We start from the raw sequence: 25,673 nt of genomic DNA, 5'->3' as shown, positions 1-25,673 counted from the left end.
TGACCTGCTGGTTCGATTGTCCCTATTTTCAACAAATGATGTGTCGCCAGTAGGAGTATCTGATTTTTCTCTTGGAGCCTTAAGCAAGGAGAAGGGATGAATATGTCTTGTGGACAAGAAGCAAACTCGAGAGCATACTATCAATACAATATCCAGCATCCACCTGCCCACCGGTGAATGAAGGCTGGCAGCATTACACCCCCTGGGGAGGCAGATTTACTGGGAGCTAAGTCAGGCGGAAGTATTTTTCTCCCCTCTTTTGGGGGCCTTGAGGATGCAGAGGAAGACTTTCCTGATCTGAAGGGGGAGGGGCAGGGAGCGCCCCATCCTGCCTACCCCCTCCACTCTGAATGGAAAAGAAGGGACAAGACTTGGAAAATTGTTGGGGAGTATGAAAAAACTGAGTCTGGCATGACTTTTCCTTAGGCTTGTTGGCGGAAGATAGGGCCTTCTTCTTATCCCTAGTATCCACCAGGTGAGGTTCCAGAGATTCCCCAAAGGGTTCTGACCCTGAAAAGGTAATGAGATCATAAAGGATTGTGACGCAGTGTCAACACCCCACTGTCATAACCAGATTGTCTTGTAGGCCACTGTGGAAGTAGCTAAGGACCATGCATTAATTGCAGAGTGTCCATGGAAGGGTCTGCAGCCAATGCTGAAGCATAGGTCATCTTTTTCAAGGGATCCTTAATAAACTTGGGAATGTCTGCATGTGATCTCATCTCTACAGCTCACTGCTTTAAACACATAAATACAGAGAAGGTGGTGGAAGCCTGAAAGGCAAAAGCATTGGCCTCGAACGCAGGCCTCAGGGACGCTTCCACTTGTTTCTCACATGGATACCTGGGACCCCTTTGCCTTCTGAAGGGAGTACCAAGGATGAAGCCAGGACCACCATGGTGGATAATCACTGGACCTCTGAGGTGATTCATAAACTTATCTGGAAAGATACAATAGAATGTTTCTTTCCCCATTTGCAAGGAGCCTAAGCTCTATGTGGGGTTCCTCATTCCGCATCCCAAGGTTTCTCAAAGGCCTTGGGGAAGGGAACAGAGACAGGCTTAACTGCTGTGGCAGGAAGAGCTTTGGTTGCTTCCAAGGGCCCCGTAGGGGATTCGGGGAGGGGGGGCTGTCTCTTCCTCTGGCAATTGCAGCACCTGACAAGCCTTTTTAAGAAAGGCATAAAAACCTCAGCAGAGAACACCCTAGGATGGTTCTCAACCTCAATCACTTCCTCTTCTGAGAGCTCCCTCTCTTTCATGTTTGGGTTGGGCTGGGAGGACCCCAATTCAGGCAGTTCCCCAGAGGCCACCCCCTGGGCTGCAGTGGCACCCTGAGACCCGGGGAGCAGAAGCGACGTCTCCTGTTGAACTACTGCCTGAGGAACAGATGTCTTAGCCTGTTCTGGTGGCAAGGGAGGGTCAACCAGAAAGGGCTCCTGGGACCTTGGATGCGAGGGGCAGGAGGGGGGCTTTGTGTGGTGAATAGCCCCTCTTCGCCCTGTGGCTGCGTGTGGACTGCTTGTACTTGCATTTACTGTTATGGTGATGAAGCAAGCTGGTCCAGGTGCAAAAACCTGCAGAGGGAATAATTAATCTCTGTGGAAATAAACCTCTTCATCCAAGAAAGCAGTCTGGGGAAATTTGTTGAACTAAGGAAGGCCTCAGAACTGGGGGGGGGGGGGGGCTTCCATACTCATCCCTGCCTGTTCTGTCAAAGAACCTGGAGAATCACTGAAGGCTGCTTGCCTGGGATCTCAAAATGTCTAGGCCTCCTCCATTGTGCCAACATCGTGAGGAGAGAGGTTGCCCTACTGAGGCAAAGTCATTCTGTGCACAGGAAATGAATGCAACTGAACACACTGCAGTTATTGCTCAAACTCCCAGTTTGTGCTGGGACCTGAAGGTGCAGCAACAATTCAGCCACTCGAGGCAGGCAGAGAGCACAGAGAGTGTGAAAGTCACTAGACCAACAGGTGCAGCAATCACATCTCTAGGAGCTGTTGGGGCCTCCTGAAGAAATGCTGAGTTGTTGAAACAAAATGGTGTTCCGTTTGGGGCGGGAAACACAAGCTCCTGGCCCTGTCGCCTCTAGACAATTCCTCCTGTGCCTGACTGACAATCGGGTCAGAATCCAGCTGCCCCCTATACTCTTCCCTTCCCCAGACAACAGGGGGGGGGGGAAGAAACACGAAGAGATTGAAATAGAAATGAAGAAGCTGGGGGGGGGGGCAGCCAACAGGAAAACACAGTGAAAAAACTCACTCAGAAAGGGGATCTAGCAAACAGGATGAAGGAGAGGACTAGACAAAGGGAAAATCTACATAAAACAAGCACTCAAGCAAGCATTTTTCTCCACACAGAGAAAGAGGCACGAAGACCCAACCATCCCTTGCAGCAAGCAGGGTCAGTCTGGAAAGACAGGATGACTCCTCTTCTCTGGAGAGGACGTTGCAAGTTGAAGACCCTTCCTGTCTCCAGTAGGGGGAGTCATTCCTATCAGGAATGGCGTCCCCCTCCATCTGGTAAATTCCAAATTCACAAAGTGAATTCTCTTTTTCTTCCCTATTTATGGAATTCTCTCCTTGAACAGGGATGCAGTGCCAACTTTTCTTTCTCTCCCTTTGAGCTCCATAGTCATCCCTCCCATTCTCCCCCTTTCGTGTTTGTTTTCCCCACTGTCTATTTTCGACTGCACTCTATTTAGGACATGGACCTGTTTATTTTTCTTACACGGGCAAGTGGTCACATCTGTCAGTGTCATGGGCACCGGTCACAAACTGGCTGCTGTGGCAAAACACAAAATGGCAGCCATGTCCAAAAGAAACGAAAAAGAAACAGGACCACAAAATGATGTGGGTGTGCTCCTCCCTCGGCCATGCCCCCGGGGGGCAGAAAAGTTACCGACATCAGCTACTGCCGCATTTGCTCCCAGAGAGATCTCTGTAGTTCTCCGTTGTTCAGAACAGAAGGCCAAATGGGTGTCTAATCCTGGCATCCAATGATATTTAGACATGTTCAATGTTGTTGTTGTTGTAGTTTAGTCATTTAGTTGTGTCCGACTCTTCGTGACCCCCTGGACCAGAGCACGCCAGGCCCTCCTGTCTTCCACTGCCTCCCACAGTTTGGTCAGACTCATGTTTGTAGCTTCGAGAACACTGTCCAACCATCTCATCCTCTGTCGTCCCCTTCTCTTTAAGCCCTCAACATCAGGGCACAACATCAGAGTCTTTTCCAGGGAGTCTTCTCTTCTCATGAGGTGGCCAAAGTATTGGAGCCTCAGCTTCAGGATCTGTCCTTCCAGTGAGCACTCAGGGCTGATTTCCTTCTGAATGGAGAGATTTGATCTTCTTGCAGTCCATGGGACTCTCAAGAGTCTCCTCCAGCACCAGAATTCAAAAGCATCAATTCATGTTCAATGTAAGAGAGGCTAAATTGGTACAAATATGAACTAAGTATGAGGAGCAAATGCTGTCTTGCGCATCATGGGTTTTTGAAGTGCTATCTTTTGAGGGCCTTTGTGGGCACCATAGAAGGTATAAGCAGGCACCCACATTGGTGATACCCAGAGGGACCCTGATGGTGCCATATAGATAAGTACTTAATTCACTTTAGGATTATTTAGGACCTTTTCAGTTTGGGTTTGGGTTTTCTTTGCTGTTCCTTGTGACTGGCTCAAACCAGAGCCAAGGGAAAATGGAATTCTGTAACTGCAGAAGGCAACACTGTGTTAGAAACACAGAAGTGAATGCAGAGTTATTAAATTAAGGACAAAGTGCATACGCTAAATAAATAGAAAAGGAAACAGAAGGCAATCCAAGCTGTTGTGCTTTGCCTCACATTTTCAGATATTTAATATCTTGCAAAACAGTTTTATCATAATTCTGTGGTGGCTGGCAGGAATGTATTTTCTTAAATCCCCATTCTACACATGCAGGCCTTTTTACAGCTGGCTTAAGTGATCCAGTAGTAACTCTTTATATTGCCTTGTATGATAACATGTCAGCACTTGGAAGAGTGCCCTGGCTCCCACTGAGTTCAGTGATTACCAGGGCACCACGGGGGGGGGGGGTGGCAGCAAAGCCCTGGCTCTTGCCAAACTCGGCGGGAGCCAAGGAACTCCTCTAAGTGTTGCCTCCCACTTAGGTTCTCTGGCTGGGGACTGTGTGCCAGAACTCCTCCCTTTTGGGGGTGGAGGGGGGGCAGAGCACTGCCTCTTGCACTTAGACTACCGGAGGGGGCTGCTTCCCCTTGCATCATGGGTGGGCTGGTTCTGTCCATATCCATTGGTACCTCACAACACAGAGACACCTTGTTCTTAAAAATGGTCTTTACCCTCACATATCAGCCATTCTCACCTAGCAGGTTTTGCTGAAAACAAAGAAATCAGTGGGAACAATTAATATGGCTGCTGTTTATTTTTATTCACAGCATACAGATACTGTGAGGCACCTGGAAGGTGAGGGGGGGGACTTATCTAACTTTTCACAGGTGATCAGCTCTTAAGGATATGGGACAGGTACAGCAGAAAAAGCTATAGCAGAACATTGCCTTTTCTTAATGACAGCCCTCAGCTAATACCTCTCCAGCTCAGCTCAGCTCATCAATCATCTAAATCCAGTTTGGGGAGATGATTTCTCTCTCACACAGGCATTGGCTGGTAGGACTGTTCTTGAAGCACCTGTTCACCAACAACATTAGGCCACCTAAATAGAGATGCAAGCCTAGGAACAAACTGCATTTCTACAGTTATTAAGTCCCTTCTTTTTCCAGTTGTAACCAATACAGTCATTAGGAAGATAAAGAATACCCTTCCCCCCTTTGTTTCCCAACTGGGGGCATGTGACCCCCTGGAGGGCCCCAGGTGAAAATTGTGTAAATGGGGGATCACAGCATGAGGCTAGGGGGCCACAACGGGAAGTGAGAAGTGGAGATTTTTTTTAAAAAATCCTGATTAGCTGGCTATCCCCTTGGCCAATCAGAAGCGGGTAAGGGGCAGCCCTCTAAGGTCTAGCACTCCTTTTTCCAGGTGCATTTTCTTGGAGCAGGTCTGGTTTGTTTCTGGGGGGAGCGGGCGACTGCAGAGGCTCCTGTTTTGACCCATAGAGCCCGAAATCCAGAACCCCCAGGTCAGGTAAGTGTGAGGTGGGGTGGCAATGGGAAGGGCTGGGCAAGGCGACCTGCTTGTTTGCCTGGACTTGTGCTTCACCTGGGGCTCCGATGTGCCGCCCCCAAGATAAGTGCCACTGGGGGCGCCCACTGCCCCCGGCTACGCTACTGGGTTGTATGGCCATCTGCCATGGATGCTTTAGCAGAGTTTCCTACGTTGAGGGGGTTGCACTAGAAGGATGACCCCAGGGTCCCTTCCAGATCTGTTTTTCTGCTGCAACAATACAGTGGTGCCTCGCAAGACAAAAAGAATCCGTTCTGTGATCAAATTTCGTCCTGATCAAATTTGCAGATGACACCAAACTGGGAGGGGTGGCTAACACCCCAGAGGACAGGATAACACTTCAAAACGACCTTGACAGATTAGAGAACTGGGCAAAAACAAACAAGATGAATTTTAACAGGGAGAAATGTAAAGTATTGCACTTGGGCAAAAAAAATGAGAGCCACAAATACAAGATGGGGGACATCTGGCTTGAGAGCAGTACATGTGAAAAGGATCTAGGAGTCTTAGTTGACCATAAACTTGACATGAGCCAACAGTGTGACGCGGCAGCTAAAAAAGCCAATGCAATTCTGGGCTGCATCAATAGGAGTATAGCATCTAGATCAAGGGAAGTAATAGTGCCACTGTATTCTGCTCTGGTCAGACCTCACCTAGAATACTGTGTCCAGTTCTGGAGGGCAACCAAAATGGTCAAAGGCCTGGAAACGATGCCTTATGAGGAACAGCTAAGGGAGCTGGGCATGTTTAGCCTGGAGAAGAGGAGGTTAAGGGGTGATATGATAGCCATGTTCAAATATATAAAAGGATGTCACATAGAGGAGGGAGAAAGGTTGTTTTCTGCTGCTCCAGAGAAGTGGACACGGAGCAATGGATCCAAACTACAAGAAAGAAGATTCCACCTAAACATTAGGAAGAACTTCCTGACAGTAAGAGCTGTTTGACAGTGGAATTTGCTGCCAAGGAGTGTGGTGGAGTCTCCTACTTTGGAGGTCTTTAAGCAGAGGCTTGACAACCATATGTCAGGAGTGCTCTGATGGTGTTTCCTGCTTGGCAGGGGGTTGGACTCGATGGCCCTTGTGGTCTCTTCCAACTCTATGATTCTATGATTCTATGATTCTAGCGGGTTTTTTCGTCTTGCGAAGCAAGCCCATTGAAGGATTAGCGGATTAGCGCTATTAGCGCTATTAGAGGCTTTTAGCAGCTTATCTGCTGACCGGATCAGCTGATAAGCGGCTTAGCGCTATTAGTGGCTTATCTGCTGACCGGATCAGCTGATAAGCCGCTTAGGGCTATTAGCGGCTTTTAGCTACTTTTAGCGGCTTATCTGCTGATCGGATCAGCTGATAAGCGGCTTAGCGGCTTAGAAAAAGGGGGGGAGAAAAAAACCCCACAGGAACTCGCAAGACATTGTCGTCTTGCGAAGCAAGCCCATAGGAGATTCATTTGCGAAGCACCTCCAAAACGGAAAACTCTTTCGTCTAGCGAGTTTTCCATCTTGTGAGGCATTCGTCTTGCGGGGCACCACTGTATTTCATCATGTTCTTACCATTTTATGTAACTGTATTTTTTATATATTATAAAATTCTAAACAAACATGTTCTATTTACAAACAAAACATTTAAATAGCTACCTTTCTACCGGTAGGACCGGGTGGGGGCACAGGAAGGAAAGAAGGTCGGGAGGGGGCCACGGTCGCAAAAGGTTAGGAACACTGATCTATTGCACACTGCAGAAATGTTTTGGTGTATGGTACGGTATAATCTGGTTTTGTGTTAGCATGTGTTGGTGACAACATACAGGTTCAGTGTAGGTGGGAGGGGCTTATATTTTGGATTGTGTTATATTCCAAAATGTAATTAACCCACTCAATTTTTCAATAAATGTACAAGCCTCCTTTTCCCCATTTTAACAAAATTAGTGAATTTTATCATACTTAAAATACTTTAATAGGCATTGAAAGCTTGTTACCTCCTTTTTTCTAGTTGACTCATTATGGCAGCCATCAGAAGATTAATTATCATTTTCTGGTGTTCCTTAAAGATTCTTGTTTTAAGATACCAAAAAAGAATCACCAATGGGTCTAAAAGGAGTCTATACGCAATCTGTCCTGCCTTCTATATGAGTCATTGCTAACATTCCTTTATTGTAGGACAAGTGCAATGAGGAATTTTGACTCATTTAATGTTGAATGAAATTCTCTTGCTAGTTCATGTTGATGGGTGAGGCAGTCCCCCTCTTACTACTAGTTATTTTAACTTTTTAAAAGAAAACTCTGGCACTTGGAGACTTAGGGAAGTTAAAAAGGAAAAAGATTTTTATTTTACAACAAAATTGTTGAAATAAAAGATGTGTCAGGAGACAGAATTTTTTCAAGAAACAGTAAACTTTCTCTCCACCCCCCCCCACCAATGGATGTTATAGGCTTCTAAACAAGATGGGAAACGTACAGCTTATATTCTCTTCATTTCCTTAAACTAATTGCAGGGGTGGTACAGCTTAGGTGTTAATACTTGCATTCTTAAACAAGGTGGTACTTTCTATCAGTTTCCTAAGCTTCTATAGCTCTCACTCCTGAGGCTCCTCTAGCAGTATAGCAGACCCAGGGGATCACCACACCCCTCATAACTGGTTTGGGATTCTCCTCTTTCCAGAAGATCACTCTCCTCCTTACTGAACGGAGACCCAAGTAGAGTCTTCTCTCACACCTCTCTACTCCTGCCCCCAGTTCAGCTTCCCAGCTTTTCTCTTGCCTATATAATCCTAAGAAGACTTAAGAGCTTCAAACTAAGCCCAGAGACTTCCTTCTCTGGATGGAGATGTTCCTCAGAGTGGATCTTACGAACCACAACCCTTTTTTCCTCCCTAAGTGCTGACTTCAGCCCCTCTGACTAGCTGTACCTGCAGCCAATCAGAAGGAGGCTACAGTCCCGCACTCTGGTGGAATCCTGTTGCACAGCAGCACCAAACTCTGGTCTACCAGAGCTTTCCAGCACAGTGGATAAAGGAAGCAACAGGATAAGAACCAACTAGAAGGAGTAGGAGCGAAACCCATTGCTTCCTTCAATGATATTAAAATGATATGAAATATTAAAGTTGCACCCAACCCCCATGGAGGCCATTCTCCAGAGGAGGACTGAACTTCTTCAGCAGTTCATGAGGTTTACAAAGAACCCTTATTTGTAGGGACAAGCCCTCATATGCAAGCTGTGAAAGAGTGTAAGAACTGCCCTGTTGGATCAAACTGCAAGCAAGGCATAAAGGCCACCGTTCTTCCTGTGGGCTGTGCTCATCAATAGGCACTCAGATGGATGCAAATCCTGAAGACGGAAGTGGCATTTTGGTATTGTGGTTTTGGTTTTGCAGAAGAAGTGAGCCCTTTAATTTTCCCATTTTGCATTCTGTTTGTTTGTAATAAGATAGCCCATTTGATGTTAAGATTCTTCATTATGAAATCAAGTTCAGTTCTGCATCTCAAGAACTGCAGCTCAACTCCTGCAATTGTTATCAAAAGGGAGGAATTGGCAAATGCTGAATATATTGTAATGTAATATGCTATGTTATAGATTATTTCTATGCCACCTTTTCAGCCAAACAGCCCTCAACACAGTTCACAAAAGTTAACAGAAATACAATTCCATGCTGTATTTTAAGCCCCACACTTGTCTTCAAGAAAGCCAAGAAAGCGAAAGAAATTATTTCTTCCTGTTCAGGACTTGATGGAGAGTTCTAATGCTTTAGGTTTATTTCTTTACCTTGCATAACCAGGAGACATTTAATGCACAAGATACTTAGCACACATTAAAATTATTCTAAAAGCCAAATGCTTTTAGCTTTCCGAAATGCAAATCATATTAATGGGGGAAAAGCAAAACTAAACTCAGAGAGCTAGGAAGACAAATTAAAGCCAATAAAGTTTTCAAGGAAAAAAGATGTGTTCTAAAAGAACTACAGAAGGCTATTCTGAAGCAATGCAAATGTCAAAGCCCATACCCAGCACTGATTAATAAAATGCTAACAGGAACTGTTGCTGGTTGTGGTGCTGTGTCATATCCTGGGACCTTAACACAGTTGATAAAGACTAATTAAACACCCGATGCTTCCACAAAAAGCAATAGGCAAACATTATTACACCTATTAAGTACAAATAAAGCAAAGTTGTGATGTTTAATTACAGAGAACACTTCATTAACAAATAGTTTTTCTCCACAAAAATGTTACATTGTCTACTATGTTTGGAACAAAACTTTAACTCCCTTTTTTAAAAAATTAAGGAGAGATTAATGGCACCTGAATTTGCCAAAGCAGTGAGCCCAGGCATATGCAAAGAGCAGATTACATTAAATGGGTAGATAAACATGCAACAACTAACCAAGAGTTAGAGGACACTCCTGGTAGCAGAGTTCCCCCCTCTAAATGGGAAAAGTTCTGCTAATGAGAGGTGGCCCATACGGGTGAAGCAGTAGCCTAAGTTGCTAGAACTCTGGATGGTAACACTTCAGGCTGGAAGTGGAGTATGCCGTATTTTTTAATGCCAGCACCCAAGAAGTCAATAAGAGAGAAACACACCCAACAGCAACAACAAGTAGAGGATGGGGTGAACCAACACCAGGCCGCCAAAGGTGGAAAAAAATCTACCCCTCAAAAAGCAAGACTATAATTTGATGCACAAAACACATTCTGGGTTTGGTATTACAAACTGGTGGAATAGTGTCTGGAACTTTGCTCTTCAGGAAAAACTTACTGAAGCAAAACCAGGCTCCTTTATGGCAATCTGGTGGGAATTTTTAGATTTTGGGCTCACCTACAATTGTTTCTCAAACAACAAAGTAGGGACTCAGCTACATTAATCAAATAACAATGTTATAAATGTGTTATAACAATGTGACACCAGATGGCGTTGTAGAGCTGAAATAGCAATCCCATTTTTCATTGTGAATTTTACAACGTTTTTTCCATACTGTTTTCAGAGCAATTTTTTTTTTATAGCTGTGTAGATCTAGCCTGGGAGAGAACAGTATCTGCAAACCTTGCTTCATATCATTGGTTCTATAATTTCTAGGAACTTACTCTTTTCATGAAAGCTGGGAATCTGGAGATTCTCTCCACACCCTTTCCAAGCACTCTAAGAAACAGAATCGAGGGTGAGGCGATGCTGTTGGAAGTGCCAGAAGATATAATGTAAGATGAGTCTTTCAGACTTAATGAGCTACCAATTTCACACAATGACAGTATAAAATAGGAACACAGAGCCAAACACAGAGACAATTCCGGAGAACCACAAACAGAAATTTCTCTCATAGTGCAGGCATCTACACTGCATCTTCTGATTTCCCATCCATTCTTTGTATTTCTTTCTCTGGATTCAAATAGAAGGGAGGGAAACCCATTCTTTTTGTTAGGGCAGCTGGAAGGGCAAAGTGCAAAGGTGACCTTAAAAGGCTGATTTGTAGGTGCTTATCCCAAAAAATGGAAAACTGCATGAAATCAGAATGTAAACCAATCTTTGGTTAAAATGTGCAGGTAACCCTGAGCCCGTATTATAGAAAAAGGGCACACTTGCAATTAGTATTCATAAGGAGACTGGAGAATCTTCCTTGTTTCAATTAAAAATAATTTCAGTACTAAACCATATCAATTAGAAAATACCCAAATAGTCCTCCTCCTTCAAATTTAGAAGCCATGTGTTGAACTTATTTTGACTAAGCAAATGGGACTAGAAATATACTGATTTGCCAAGTTAACACTTTTCAATGCACCTTGTTTCAGCAGCAACAAAGAGTCTGGTAGCACCTTCAAGAAGAGCAGTTTAACAGCTAAAAATTCAAAGTGTGAATGCAGAAAACACATTCACAAGCATTCAAATTATATGGGTACAATAATCAGAGAAATAAGACTGACAGTGCTTCCTTCCTGTTTCAGTGGCAAACCTGAGCTTCCTGCTGCATGTGTGAAAAAGCTCAACCTTGTGGAAATACAAAACCAGGAGCCAAAAAGCACATTAAACAAGCTTCCCCATTCCTGTCTTCAAGGGCACAGTGAAAATGTGAAAGAGAGAGTTCAGGTTCCTGTTCTGCAGCAATGTAGCATATTAAAAGATTTTGAAGCAAAAGCTTGTTTTCACCCCGATTTGTGTGCTTTTTTCCAGCTACGTTCTGTCCATGAAAGCTTTCTAGACAAATATGGAACCGTTTCTTTGAATACACAAATATAAAAATGTGAAATTCCAATAAGCTTTCAGTCAGCTTGAATGCAATCTGTATTATACATGAACACTATTTGCTAATATTCACTGCTAAAAGGGTTTATTAGATAACCAACAAGGGGCAGGGAAAGCTCACAAGCATCTTTAAGCAGAGGCTTGACAACCATATGCCAGGAGTGCTCTGATGGTGTTTCCTGCTTGGCAGGGGGTTGGACTCGATGGCCCTTGTGGTCTCTTCCAACTCTAGGATTCTATGATTCTATTTTCTCATCTTCACATTTCATAATTCTTTCCCAATGTCCACAACATTTTCACTGCATGCCTGTCTTTTTCTTTTTCTGTGTAGCATCAGTTTGCGTAATTTAGGTGGATTTCTCAAAGCAGTTCAAAGAGCAGAATATTTCACTCACATAGATTTTAGTGTGGCAGGCTAGTTTCCTTACAGGTCTTGCAAGTGTCAGCTCTGGTGTGTGAGTAATTCAAGCAAAACCAAGAATACTGGCTCATGCACTACAGAAACAAGGGTAAATTTAAAATTTGAATCATTTTTTTAATGTTAATGTGGCACAAATGGTCAGTGAGAGATCAAATCTGGATCATTTTGGGCCATGTGTAACATTCTGTCCACTGTGCAGGTCCAGGGTGGCGCAAAAAATGTGCACCTCCTCTCTGCCCCAGAGTGGCTAGGAGCCTGCCCACCTGCCCACACGCTCCTTGGGCCACTCCTCCACTGCTCTGGGCAGCCGGGCAAGACTCTCGGGCTCTAAAGGGAGTGCCCAGCAGGGCTCAGAGGGAAGAAAGACAGGGAGAGCAGGCTAGAGTTGCAGGATGAGGAAGGAGGCAGAAGGGAAATCAGTGAGCAGAGGCAGGCTGATGTGTCAGCTGGCTGTTCTGTCTCCCCTCCTCCTTCCCCTAACACCGCATAAGTCTCCTGTTTTCCCGTCTCTGAGCTGTCATCTTCCTCCTAGCCCTGCTGCAATTTGAGACTGCCTTCCTCTTCCCTGGAAGCTACAGACAAAGGGGAGGAGACACGACCTCCACCGCTCCTCCTCCTCTTCAGTCCAGTCCCTGACACTCAGTGACCACGGAGGAAGTCACTGGCGGAGCACAAAAGGTGATGAAAAACAAACTTTCCGAGTTTCTGGTCTCTCCCAGCTTCAGGTGCACCAATACATCTCCTTGCCAAGGGTGCAAAGGAGCCTTACATTAGCACATCACACCAGCATTTACCTTAAGGAGGGCTATTCATGTTTAATGCTGATCTTTGAATGTTGCAGAATTTGGGTTTACTGCATTTGGGTCTTGCGCTTTAAGATATTCTACTCTTCTTTATTAACAAGACTTTAATTGTGTTTTAAAGTTGTTACTCGCCTCTTTAATATTTTTTGATCAGAACACGAAACTTAAGAAAACCCACCTGCACCAGCACCCTGTCTTTGCAGTGGCCAAGCAGCTGCCCGTAGGAAGTCAGCATGGGAAGGACCCGAGTAAAACAGCAGCCTCCTCACTTTTAAAATGTCTAATATTTTTAATATTTCTGAAATGAATAAATATTTTTTTAATAATTCAAGCCTAATTTGATGTATATAACACTCAATTTTTAATTTTTTTGGAATATATTTCTTGCTAGGTCTTATTTACTTACATGTCAGCGTTTAATGCTCTACTGACTGTAAATTCTTTTTTCTTTTCTTTTTATTCCCGATAGCCAATTTTCATAACTTCAAATTCAAATATTCCAAAATTAAAACAAGTCTGAACTTTTGAAACCCCCCCTAAAATAACCAATATTATTTTAATTTTTAAGATGAACAACTTTGTTTCATTATTTTTTTTCCTATTACAGCTATGGATTGTAGGAAAATTGTACAAAATGGCTACCCAGTAGCCATTCCCCCCCCCCCCATGATGTCCAAAAAACAAAATTTTCAACTATAAATTTCATTCTTTGTTGAGAAAAAGCATCTCTTTGCAATAATTTTCATCATCGAATCTTTTGGTCACATCATGTACACACGTTTTTCAACCCAAAAAACTAGGCTACAAGTGCATTTATAATTTTTTTTTAGGGATTTATACAATCTTTTGAGTGCTGATGTATTTTTTCTGAAATCCTCGTCATTTTATTGAGCTCTGTGTAAAATTTCAAAGAGATCTGATCATTGGTTATGGAGGAAAAAAAATAAAATGTACACAAGGGTATCTCAAGGGTCTCAAGAGGGACAAACAACACAGATTAACGAAACTTCAAAGTGCTATAAAATTAAAACCATTTGAGATAGAGGGGGAAAATTCAAGGGGGTTTCTTTCAACCATAAGGGAAGGGTGTACACCAAGTTTCATCCAAAACGGAGATGGTGTGTGACAAAACGCTTGTTTTTTGTGTTGATTTGATGTGGAATGACCTGAATATATCCTGTGAATCTTAAGTTCTCCTTCTCTCTGCACTAGGCAGATTTTCCAGATATATAGGTAAGATGACTATCAGACACTAAGTACATAAAGGTTATTAAATTCAGCAGAGTTTAATAATCTCTCTGTCCTGAATTTTCAAAAGTCACCTGATTTCCAAGCTCCTCTGGGGTTGAACACTTATCTTGATGTGATGTGGTGCCGAACACCTTGACTTAATCAATTAATCGTGATTCTCCCTGAGAATATTCCCAGGCTGCATTCCATACCCTGTATGCTGTTAAAGGGATTGTGCTTCACATTCCAATTTTTGCCTACGGGTTTCTGTCCTCCATGGGGAAGGAATCATTTACAAGGGTCTACAGTATCAAACATATAGAGCCATCATCAATCACTCATCAGTTACAATTCCCATTTGCATCCATTTATCTAATCTCAGGCTACAGGAACTGCCATGCTTAAGTAGTTCCAAACTACTTTAATAAAAAAATCAAAATGCTGGTGATTACCACAACCTAATTATCCTAAAACACTGCTGCACTTCATACTTAATTGTGTCCCCTTTCAGGTTTAATTTTGATTAAGAATATCACAAAAGCGCAGACTCAGCAACAAAAAAGACAGCTCATCATCATCAATCCATTTTAACTGGAACTACCAATATTACCAATATCTTCTCAGCAACTCAGTGTGGGCAGAAAGACCAAATGTTGACAGTCAGCTGGCAAAGACGGAAGCCTATGGGCTTCATTCACCAGCAAGTTGTCTATTTCAAAGGAAAATGCACTATATTCAGGAGCTTCGTATTAGCCAGTGCCGCTGAAGAAACTTGGCGGTGGGAAGGGAGCTAAGAGCATCTTGGGGTCCTGCATCAATGTCTCTGGGAAACTGCCCACAGTTCCCACCAACTTTGGAGCTAGGGCCAGATATTTAGACATCCTGGTGCGTTAAAACTAGAGAAAATACCCAAACTTCTATAGGTAACAATAACTGATGCTTTAAAGTTATCGCAGTTATTCAGAACAGCTGTGAGAGAGTTCTATAGTAATCTAGCAGCTCAATCTGCACACAGCCTATTTGGGTAATATGCAAATGAGCTCCTGCAAAGTATATATTGTTAATCCCAACTGCCCAACACCACTGATTAGGAAATAAAAACCAAAGAAAAGGGGGGATTTGGAAGCTCTTCAGATGCAATTTACCCAAACAAAGAAATTGTAGAGCTGCAAAAAATAAATGTCACTGAAGAAGTACACAGACCTTTCAAGACATGGATTTGTGACGGTGGGCTTAGTGATGCAGCAGTCAGAGCAGAGGCCCCCAAGCTCCTGCCCCCCCCCCCATGGACCACTTGAAAATTGTTGAGTCTTAGCAGGCCACTTAATTATTTTTCTGCCTGTTGTACCAATTGTAATGTGCTGTGCTAGATGCTTTTTCATTTTAATTGTCTTTTTACTGCTTTTCTGATTTCTTATATATGGCATTTTTATAATTACAATATAAAAATAAAACAAGCAATAAAATACAATTAACATCAACATGAATATTTAATGTGATGGATGCGCTGCCAGAAATCCCAACACTGTGGACCAACTGAATGGAGCTTTGGGACTGCTGGTGGTCATCTGGCTTTGAGTACTGTGGCCCCCCAGGTTCAAACCTTCACTCAGCCATGAAGCTCACTGAGTGACCTTGGATCAGTCATTTATTTCTCAGCATAACTACCTCACAGGATTGTACCCAGAAGAAAATTAGGGGGATGGGGGAAGAGAGCATGGATGCTGCCTTGAGCTCCTGGAGGAAAGTGGGATATCACTGCAGTAAAGAAGCTTCTCTTCAAGAAGACTTGCCCTCTACCGCTCCCTCCCCTGCCAGCACGCCCAAGATGGAAAGCACCCCTCCATGAAAGCATGCTCCTAGCTGCTCAGGAATGATGTCGGCCCTAAGCGATGCAGGCAGCATAGCCAGACCTTCCTCCATAAAGGGGATAGGTTTACAATTAAACACATCATTACAGCTGTAAGGTCAGGCCTCGGGGTGCACTGAAACAATTAATGATTTTCATTCTGGTTCCCAACAGTATAGAAATAGCTCCACAGTGAGCATGGGTACACTGACAAACACACTTTATAGATTCTAATTTAGCATTTATTGACCATGACGATGCAGCTGATAAATGTTCTGACTGTGCAGGTTCATCACACACTGTGACCACAGATGTCACTTGTAGTGTAGTAAAAGTAGCAGACATACTATACGGCCTGCACAGCTTTTTCTGTAGATGGCAGTGTATGTCAAACTATGGGGGTTTCTTCCCCCAGAAGTCTTATAGGCAGTGAAAACTAATCTAAATAGAGCATCTAACACAATATGTAAAGAATGCTCACTCAGAATCACAGATCATTTCACATTATTAAGCTTCTGAAAACAACACTGGAAAGCTACCAGTAATTGGTGATTTCATCACTAATTGCCTATTGTTAATACCAGGCATGTAGTGGTGCTGCACATAATTTTTCTAAAATAAAATGAAAGAGAAAGAATAATAAAATCATAGAATGGTAGAGTTGCAAGGAACCCCAAGGGTCATCTAGTTCAGCCCCCTGCAATGCAGGAATCTCAGCTCAAGCATCCAGGACAACATCCAAGAGACAGAGAGAGAGAGAGGCCTTTTGATGAACAGAATATTGTGCTTGGCACAAACTTGGAAGTCATTACACAAAAGCAGTTTTTGGCCGTTCTTTGGAGAAGTTGAGAAGTCTGATTGTAATGTAGCCATGCATATAAAGAAAATGGAAGGCAGAACTATTTTCTACATGGCTGTTTTACATGAAAAAGCAAACCCAAGAACTACCTTATTAGACCTTATTATTTGAGGGAGTTCCCCTGGGCGTAGGACCAACAGTCCAATGGCAGAGCTGGGTCCCGTGCCCAGGGCCAGGATAAATTCCAGGCCTGCCTGGCCACTCAGCCTCTTTTTGCCACACTGGTTCTCCCACCCTCCCTCCCTTAGCTTAGGGCTTTTGTGGACGGTTTGCAATGCCGCCATATTTCGGGGCTGGGCAGGAATTTTTACACCTGGCAAATTGGCACCAGCCAGCTGGCTTTCGCCTACCTCATAGCAATTCTCACAACTTTGAAAGGCGGATAGGCATTGGGTAAACTTAGATTGGAGGAGAGTTTGTAGCCCCTGCCTGCCCCTCCATGGGTAAGGGTATCCTGTTAAAAGGATCCAAGAAGAGTGTCTCCTGTCCGGTCCAGATGGAGGCCATGGCCATTTCCAATGGGAACCACTTAGGGGATGCCCAGATTTGATGTGGGTCATACGGCATCCCTTCTGGTTTCCCTGGTTTCCCTTTGCCCTTAATGTCACTGCCAGCAGATGGGCTGGAGTGTTTTATGCAGCTACTTGTCCCAATGCCATTGGCAGAAGTTTCACATCTGTAACCAATAAAGTTGTGATCCCATAAAGCCAGTATGCGGTGCAATGTCTAGTTATTTAATCCTTAGGGAATGGGGTGGTCACAGAGCCTTGACTATTTCAGAAAAACATATGGGACCAGGGGAAAAAGGTTTGGCCAACGACTTTGGAGAGAAGTGGTTTGGCTTTCTAACTCATAAAATGCAGCAGCTCCTCCAACAACACATGACACTTTATGGCAGGACCTATTAGGCTAAGTATTGAATATAAAGTAACACTGCCATGCGTGTATAGCCTTGCACCATATAATGTTCTTTGATGTCCTGTTTCACACTTAACTCTGGCAAAGAAAAACTGGTGCTCAGCCCTGCTCCTTCAACAACATACACCCCAAACTAACTGAAACATGAACAAAATAAGCAGACCCCCCTACCTAGCCCAACAGCCACTCATTTTAAAATAAAGATTAAAAAAAGGGGAGGGCAGAAGGACTTGGTGGGCCCCATAGTGTCCGCATTGGGGATGTCAGGTCTCTACGGAAGTAACAGAGAGACCTAATCTTACAGTGCTGATCATTTAATCCACAGAGAAGGAGAGAAGGAAGAGGGCTTGATCAGAGGGATTGGTGGTTGCCTCTGGATAAGAAACACAAGAACCTGGTTGTGTCACTCTTTATTCAGGGAGGGAATCACATGTGGAAGGCTACTGCTGCATCTGTATGGACAAAATAACAATTTACTCAAAGGTAAAGCAGCAGATCTTCCTCCTCTGCACCAGAGGGAGTCAAGAGACAGCCAGGTCCCTTCTGTTGGCTGGAGAGCAGCAATTACTGCGTGGCTACTCCCTCTCGGACCTGCTTACAAGAAGGTGAAAACCTTCCTCTGTTGTCCAGTATGTGGTACTGAGGGGTATATATGCTAAGGGCACCACTAAAAACATCATGGCTAATAGCTGTTGACAGACTTATCCTCTACAAATTTGTCTAATTTTTTAAAAAGCCACCTAAGCTTACTCAACATCACATTTCTTGGCCAAGGAATGAATGACATCCTTTTGTCTGTCCTGAATCTATTCCCTCCATATAATTTTTAGAGGAAGGAACTACGTTAGTAGAAAAACAGCATTTTGAAAGTGTTATAAACATGCAACACCAGATGGCACTGGAGAGCAAAAAAAATGTATTTGCGTTTTTCCAAAGCATTTTTCTTTTGATACAATGATTTAATTTCTGACTTATTTATAGCTTCCCCCCATGTGTACATCCACCCTACATTACAATGAAACTATACCAAAAACATACATAACTCACCCCTAAGATTTAAATTTGTGAGGGGGGGCGCGGAACCTTATCTGAAAATGTAGGGGGGAATGGTAAGGATTTGAGGTGTCTATCTGGAATACCAGATAATTTAATTTATGATTGCTGTGAAATAGAATGATGATTACAAATAGAGCAATACTTTGCAAACAGGAGTTTTTAATTTGAAGGTAATTGCTAGCAAATTTCAGAGCTGTTAACTATGGAATAAAAGGACAACTGACTCACATTCAGAAAACAGCGTTTGATTAGGGACTACAATGTGATAATAAGGGCATAATCAAGATGTGGAAAAACCTTTTGATAAATAATGCGTGAATGGCATTTTTGACAACGTACCTTTGCTATGTACAATGAATATCTTATTTTTTCCCCTCTGTCAAACTTCTGCTTCTTTTCAAATATCAGCTTTATCAACATTCCTTATGTGCCTGATTTCCAGCTGTTCTGCTTCAAAATTAGAAGCCTTCCCTTTGATGAATGTTCATGCAGCTGATTAGAAAATTGCCTCACAAACAGAGCCCTTGAGCAGAAAGCCAATCAGGAGAGATACCACATAATGCAAGAGGGGACCTTCTGGATCATAGAATCATAGAATCATAGAATCATAGAGTTGGAAGAGACCACAAGGGCCATCGAGTCCAACCCCCTGCCAAGCAGGAAACACCATCAGAGCACTCCTGACATATGGTTGTCAAGCCTCTGCTTAAAGACCTCCAAAGTAGGAGACTCCACCACACTCCTTGGCAGCAAATTCCACTGTCGAACAGCTCTTACTGTCAGGAAGTTCTTCCTAATGTTTAGGTGGAATCTTCTTTCTTGTAGTTTGGATCCATTGCTCCGTGTCCGCTTCTCTGGAGCAGCAGAAAACAACCTTTCTCCCTCCTCTATGTGACATCCTTTTATATATTTGAACATGGCTATCATATCACCCCTTAACCTCCTCTTCTCCAGGCTAAACATGCCCAGCTCCCTTAGCCGTTCCTCATAAGGCATCGTTTCCAGGCCTTTGACCATTTTGGTTGCCCTCCTCTGGACACGTTCCAGTTTGTCAGTGTCCTTCTTGAATTGTGGTGCCCAGAACTGGACACAGTACTCCAGGTGTGGTCTGACCAGAGCAGAATACAGTGGCACTATTACTTCCCTTGATCTAGATGCTATACTCCTATTGATGCAGCCCAGAATTGCATTGGCTTTTTTAGCTGCCGCGTCACACTGTTGGCTCATGTCAAGTTTGTGGTCAACCAAGACTCCTAGATCCTTTTCACATGTACTGCTCTCAAGCCAGGTGTCACCCATCTTGTATTTGTGCCTCTCATTTTTTTTGCCCAAGTGCAATACTTTACATTTCTCCCTGTTAAAATTCATTTTGTTTGTTTTTGCCCAGTTCTCTAATCTGTCAAGGTCGTTTTGAAGTGTGATCCTGTCCTCTGGGGTGTTAGCCACCCCTCCCAGTTTGGTGTCATCTGCAAATTTGATCAGGATGCCCTTGAGTCCATCATCCAAGTCGTTGATAAAGATGTTAAATAAGACCGGGCCCAAGACAGAACCCTGTGGCACCCCACTAGTCACTCTTCTCCAGGATGAAGAGGAACCATTGATGAGCACCCTTTGGGTTCGGTCAGTCAGCCAGTTACAAATCCACTGAGTGGTAGCAGAGTCAAGACCGCATTTTACCAGCTTCTTTACAAGAATATCATGGGGCACCTTGTCAAATGCCTTACTGAAATCAAGGTAGGCTATATCCACTGAGTTCCCTTCATCTACCAGGCTTGTAATTCTGTCAAAAAATGAGATCAGGTTAGTCTGACATGACTTATTTTTCAGAAATCCATGCTGACTATTGGTGATCACAGCATTCCTTTCTAGGTGCTCACAGACTGTTTGCTTAATGATCTGCTCCAGAATCTTCCCTGCTATTGATGTCAGACTGACTGGGCGGTAATTATTTGGGTCCTCTCTTTTCCCCTTTTTGAAAATAGGGACAACATTTGCCCTCCTCCAGTCTGCCGGGACTTCGCCTGTTCTCCAGGATTTCTCGAAGATGACTGCCAGTGGTTCTGAGATCACATCTGCCAGTTCTTTTAATACTCTTGGATGCAGTTCATCTGGCCCTGGAGACTTGAATACATCTAAACTAGCCAAATATTCTTGTACTGTCTCCTTAGTTATTCTGGGCTGTGTTTCCTTTGCTGAATCATTTGCTCCAAATTCTTCAGGTCGGGCATTGTTTTCTTTATCGGAGAAGACTGAGGCAAAGAAGGCATTGAGGAGTTCAGCCCTTTCTGTGTCCCCTGTTTGCATTTCACCATCTTCTCCTCTGAGTGACCCCACTGTTTCTTTGTTCTTCCTTTTGCTACGAACATACCCATAAAAGCCTTTTTTGTTGCTTTTAACCTCTCTAGCAAGCCTGAGTTCATTCTGTGCTTTAGCTTTTCTGACTTTGTGTCTACACGTGCTGGCTATTTGTTTGAATTCCTCTTTGGTGGTTTCCCCCCTTTTCCATTTTTTGTACACATCCTTTTTTAATCTTAATTCAGTTAAAAGTTCTTTAGATAGCCACCCTGGCTTCTTTAGGCACCTTCCATGTTTCCGTCTCATTGGTATTGCCTGACGTTGTGCTTTTACTATCTCCCTCTTAACAAACTCCCAGCCATCATGAACTCCCTTTCCTTTTAGTATTGCTGTCCATGGGATCTCACCCAGCACTTCCCTAAGTTTTATGAAGTCGGCTTTCTTAAAGTCAAGAAATTGAGTCCTAGTATGCTTGGCTGCTCCTTTCCGCTGTATAATAAACTTCAGAAGAGCATGATCACTCGCGCCTAATGATCCTTCCACTTCTACCCCACTAACCAGGTCATCAACATTGGTTAGGACCAGATCTAAAATGGCTGTTCCTCTTGTTGCTTCTCCCACTTTCTGGACAATGAAGTTGTCTGCAAGGCCAGTGAGGAATCTGTTTGACCTTATGCTCTTGGCTGAGTTTGACGTCCAACAAATATCCGGGTAATTGAAGTCCCCCATTACTACTATCTCCCTTCCTTTTGCATGCTTGGCCATCTGTTCCAGGAAGGCATCATCTATGTCCTCCGTTTGGCTTGGGGATCTATAGTAAACTCCCACAATGAGGTCTCTGTTATTCTTCTCTCCCTTAATTTTGACCCAAATGCTCTCACATTGGCTTTGAGGTTCTAAATCTTGGATCTCTTCACAGGTATACACATCCCTGACATATAACGCCACTCCTCCTCCTTTCTTGTCTGGTCTGTTTCTCTGAAATAGATTGTATCCCCCCATTATTACATTCCAATCGTGGGACTTATCCCACCAGGTTTCAGTGATGCCTATTATGTCATATTTAGTTTGCTGTACCAAGAGCTCAAGCTCATCTTGTTTATTTCCCATGCTTTGCGCATTAGTGTACAGACATTGAAGTCCATTAATCATTCCCCCGTGTCTCTTATTTAAGGATTTTTTCCTCCCACCACTAGGTCTGCGTGCTGTTTGCTCCCTTTGGTCTATGACATTTGGATGATCATCTTCATTAATTGATAGACTCCTACCTTCAGGAGCACTGTCTCCCTCCCCCACATTAGTCAGTTTAAAGCCCTCCTGATGAGATTTCTGAGATTTTTGGCAAAAACATTCCTCCCAACCGTTGTGAGGTGCAGCCCATCACTTGCCAGAAGTCCATCTTCAAGAAACTGCAGTCCGTGATCTAAGAATCCAAACCGTTCCTGTTTACACCATTTGCGAAGCCAGCTGTTCACTTCCACTATTTTCCCCTCTCTCCCTGGGCCACGTCGTTCAACTGGGAGGACAGACGAGATGACAATTTGTGCATTTAGTTGCTTCAATTTCCTGCCGAGAGCCTCGTAGTCTCTTTTGATCTTCTGGAGGCTATTGCTTGCAGTGTCATTGGTTCCCACATGAACCAAGAGGAAGGGGTATTTGTCAGTGGGTTTTATGATTCCTTGCAGTCGTTCAGTTACATCTTGGATCTTAGCCCCGGGGAGACAGCACACTTCCCGAGACATCTTGTCAGGCCCACAGATCACTGCTTCTGTTCCCCTCAGTAGGGAATCCCCTATCACCACTACACGCCTCCTCTTGGGTTTGGTCGGGGTTCTTCCGTGAGCTGTCCGTTCCAAGGTCGCCTGCACATTCCCTGAGGACTGACTTTGCTGCTCGTCTTCATATACCTGATCGACTGTAATGAGGGAGAGATCCTCAAATGGAGTCTGCTCTTCGTCTTCCATGCTAGGGGAGAGGACCTCAAAGCGATTGTGTATTTCTAAACAATCAGAGTGAACCCTGGGCCTCCTACTTCTTTGAGTCACGTTTCTCCATATATCTGGCTCCTGTGTTGATGAACTAGCCTCCTTCTCAGGGGAGTCCCCTGTCTCCTCCTTGGTGGGGACGGTGTGCTCTGTTGCTTCCAAGAAGAGCTCCAGCTCTCTAATTCTTTGGAGCGTAGCTACACGTTCCTCCAGTTGCTGGACTTTGTCTTTTAAAAGGGCAATCAACATGCAATTGCTGCAGGTGAAGCTGCCTGCAACCTTTGGCAAGATGGCAAACATTGCGCAGGAATCGCAGGCGACTGCAGCTGTTCCCTCCCCTTCCATCTTGAGATCGTGTTGTTGGGGGTGGCTACAGAGGTCCTCCATCATAAAAAGCTTGAAGACAGGACAAATAACTTCGCCCACACACACACAAAAAACCTAGGTCTTCCCCAACAAACGTTTGAGACTAGCTCCCCTAAATCTAAAAGATGGATATAACTGCGCGCGCCGCTAGGCGCGCGCCGCTGCCCTACAAACTCTGATAAGCTCCTCCCACAGCTAATCCCCTGCCTCAACAGAAACCCTGCCCCCTCTGACCTTTACACATGGAAAACAGCTAATCAGCCACAAACCGAGGCCGATCGAGGCCACTGCACTAGTTCCAGGATGCCTTCCCAAATCTTCCTCCAGAGTTCAGATGACCTTTCCATCCTCCTCGTCCTCCTCCTTTAAGGGAAGGGCATCAAAGCACTGTGCATGCTGCTCAGGAGAGGATGTGTGCATGCCTTTGCCCACTTCTTAAGCTGAACTGGGCTGCTTTTACCCTCTAATGCACTTCTCCACCCTCCCAAAGGGACATGCTCTGCAGCAAGGAAGCCTTTCCAAACCAAGAGAAAAGCAAATCCTCACCCCCTGTACGAAACTCTCAGAGTCAGGCTGTGCAGTCATTCACAACTGTGCCACTGTGTAGGTGACAAAAATGTGGTGACCCCAAAGACTATCTAGTTCATGCACGTCCAAAGTCTGTTTTGGGGGCCAAATCTGGCCTGCCAGTCGGTTTAATCTGGCCCCTGTGGCTCAAAGCTCAACAACTTCAATCCTAAAAAAGGTCAACAACTCTGGTCGGCCCTCATGCCTGTTCACTTCATCAAATCTGGCCCTCTTTGAAAAGATGTTTGGGCGCCCCTGATCTAGTTCCATTGACAAATGTCAGGAAATGCAGGACAAATGGGAACCACTTTACCTGCCCCCTGCCAAAGGTGAAGCAAGTTTGCCAGACTTGTTTGGCAGGCTTGATTGGTGACTTCTGACCAAAAATTAGAATAGTACAGTGGTTCCCAAACTCCCACCACCACAAGGGACCACTTGAAAATTGCTGAAGGTTTTGGCAGCCTACTTGATGGTTTTTATCCCGGTTGCAGCAACTGTAATGTGCTATGCTAGATGCTGTATGATTTTTAATCGTATTTTTACAGGAACCCACCCTGAAATAGTGGATTGCTTGTTCTCAATTAAAAACTAGCGAAGTGACAGCACAATAAAGAAAAGTCACTTTGCAAAGCACTTTGTGCACAGATTCCCAAAGAGTGATTGATAGGTGTTTGGCAAGCACCACACAGAATGCTTTGCAAATCCCATGCCTAGCGCTTTTCATTTGCAGCTGGTCGTCAGGGGTTTGCCAAGCTGCACAAAGAGCTGAGCAAGCTCTTCAAACTGCCTTCCCTCACCCAACTTCGATGTGTCAGATGACTGGCACATGGGGTGGTGCTGCCCACTTACAAGGTTGGCTCACAGGGTGGCAGGGAAAAGATCTGGTCCACTGGCCAAAAATGGTTCTGTTGGTCCCCTCTGTCTATAGGCTTGCCGACACTCTCAGTGAACCCTTCAATGCGACATCATTAAGAGCATCAGTCTCGGGGTGATCTTGGGAAAGAAGACGAGGGCTCTCATTTGCCTTGTTCCCAAAGCAGCAGGGTGGTCTCTGGGCTGCGGTGAGCAGCCAAGTTCCCCCACGAAGAATACCCCCCGCCCCATTTCACAGTGGATGAATATTTGTTAAAAGAAATATTTTTAATGAATGAATGGTCTCTTAAAAGGGAATATTCAGCTCAGACTTAGTGTAAACGAGTAGAAAAAACCCTGAAGATTAATGGCTTTCACTTAAGATTTATAGTGTCATTTGCTCTGTTCTAGCCAAAAGAAAATTCAGTATTGAAAAGCAATATTTAGGAGCTGTCATGTACCTGCATTTCCATATTTAGATAGAATAGCCTTGTTTCCCCCCAAAGCCAGATTTTACACTTCTGGTTTACAAGGAAAACATGCTATGACTAAATGCTGTTGTGGTGTATCCCTTGTAACCTGATAAAGATGTAAACTGTAGGCGCTGCATTTTATTATTTTAACTTGAGTTTAGCCACGTTGCATGGAATAAATCAATATCTGAATATGGAATCCTACATCTATAAAGTAAGGATTGTCTTTCGATATGGAAGGTGCTTCAGGCCAGAGTACCTGGAGAGATGTACTCCTCAAAGCACACATCCTTGTCTCTTCCTCCCAGCCTTCTCCTGCAGTGTGTTTCATGGGGATTTGAACACAGGGGTCCCAATCCAAGTCAGATATGTAATCTGCTACAGCATACTGGCTCTCCAGAATGAGGGAAAGTAGGGTTGTTGTAAAATGTCAGGAAGCTTATGTGTGTGTTTGTTTTGAACTGCTTTTAACATTGAATTTTGAATTACTGCAACCTGATTTAGGGTCTTCTGGTGAAGGAATGGTAAGAAATCAAATTTACAGTAATAATATTATATTTTTTTCATAATCGGTAAATAATCTTGGATCATAAATGCTTATTGGATC

At 44.0% G+C, this 25,673-nt stretch overlaps 1 protein-coding gene and 1 long non-coding RNA gene across 12 annotated transcripts in view; one reads left to right on the top strand and one right to left on the bottom strand.

Annotated features, from left to right (window-relative positions):
* The window catches only part of TPK1 (thiamin pyrophosphokinase 1), a 448,208-nt gene that overhangs the window by 20,026 nt on the left and 402,509 nt on the right, over nt 1-25,673 (bottom strand). The window contains exon 9 of one of the 9 annotated variants that reach the window (XM_081165245.1): nt 10,243-10,327. The exons of the other annotated variants lie outside the window; for them this stretch is intronic. Within the exon in view, the coding sequence (XP_081021371.1) occupies nt 10,248-10,327 (80 nt within the window). The 3' untranslated portion in view covers nt 10,243-10,247. The remainder of the gene's footprint in view (nt 1-10,242; nt 10,328-25,673) is intronic. 9 annotated transcript variants of the gene reach the window in all.
* LOC308570434 lies at nt 1,203-11,416 on the top strand. Of its 3 annotated transcripts, none has more exons than XR_014001177.1 (3): nt 1,203-1,566; nt 2,363-2,524; nt 11,095-11,416. It is a non-coding gene; the product is annotated as an uncharacterized lncRNA (long non-coding RNA). The 3 variants fall into 3 exon arrangements; XR_014001178.1 differs by lacking the exon at nt 1,203-1,566 and adding an exon at nt 1,614-1,975; XR_014001179.1 differs by lacking the exon at nt 1,203-1,566 and adding an exon at nt 1,614-2,125.

This window comes from Podarcis bocagei (genome assembly GCF_964188305.1).
Source record: "Podarcis bocagei genome assembly, chromosome: 12".
Lineage (NCBI taxonomy): Eukaryota > Metazoa > Chordata > Lepidosauria > Squamata > Lacertidae > Podarcis > Podarcis bocagei.
The sequence above is the reverse complement of the archived record's forward strand: the minus strand, read 5'-3'. Positions and strand labels throughout refer to the sequence as shown.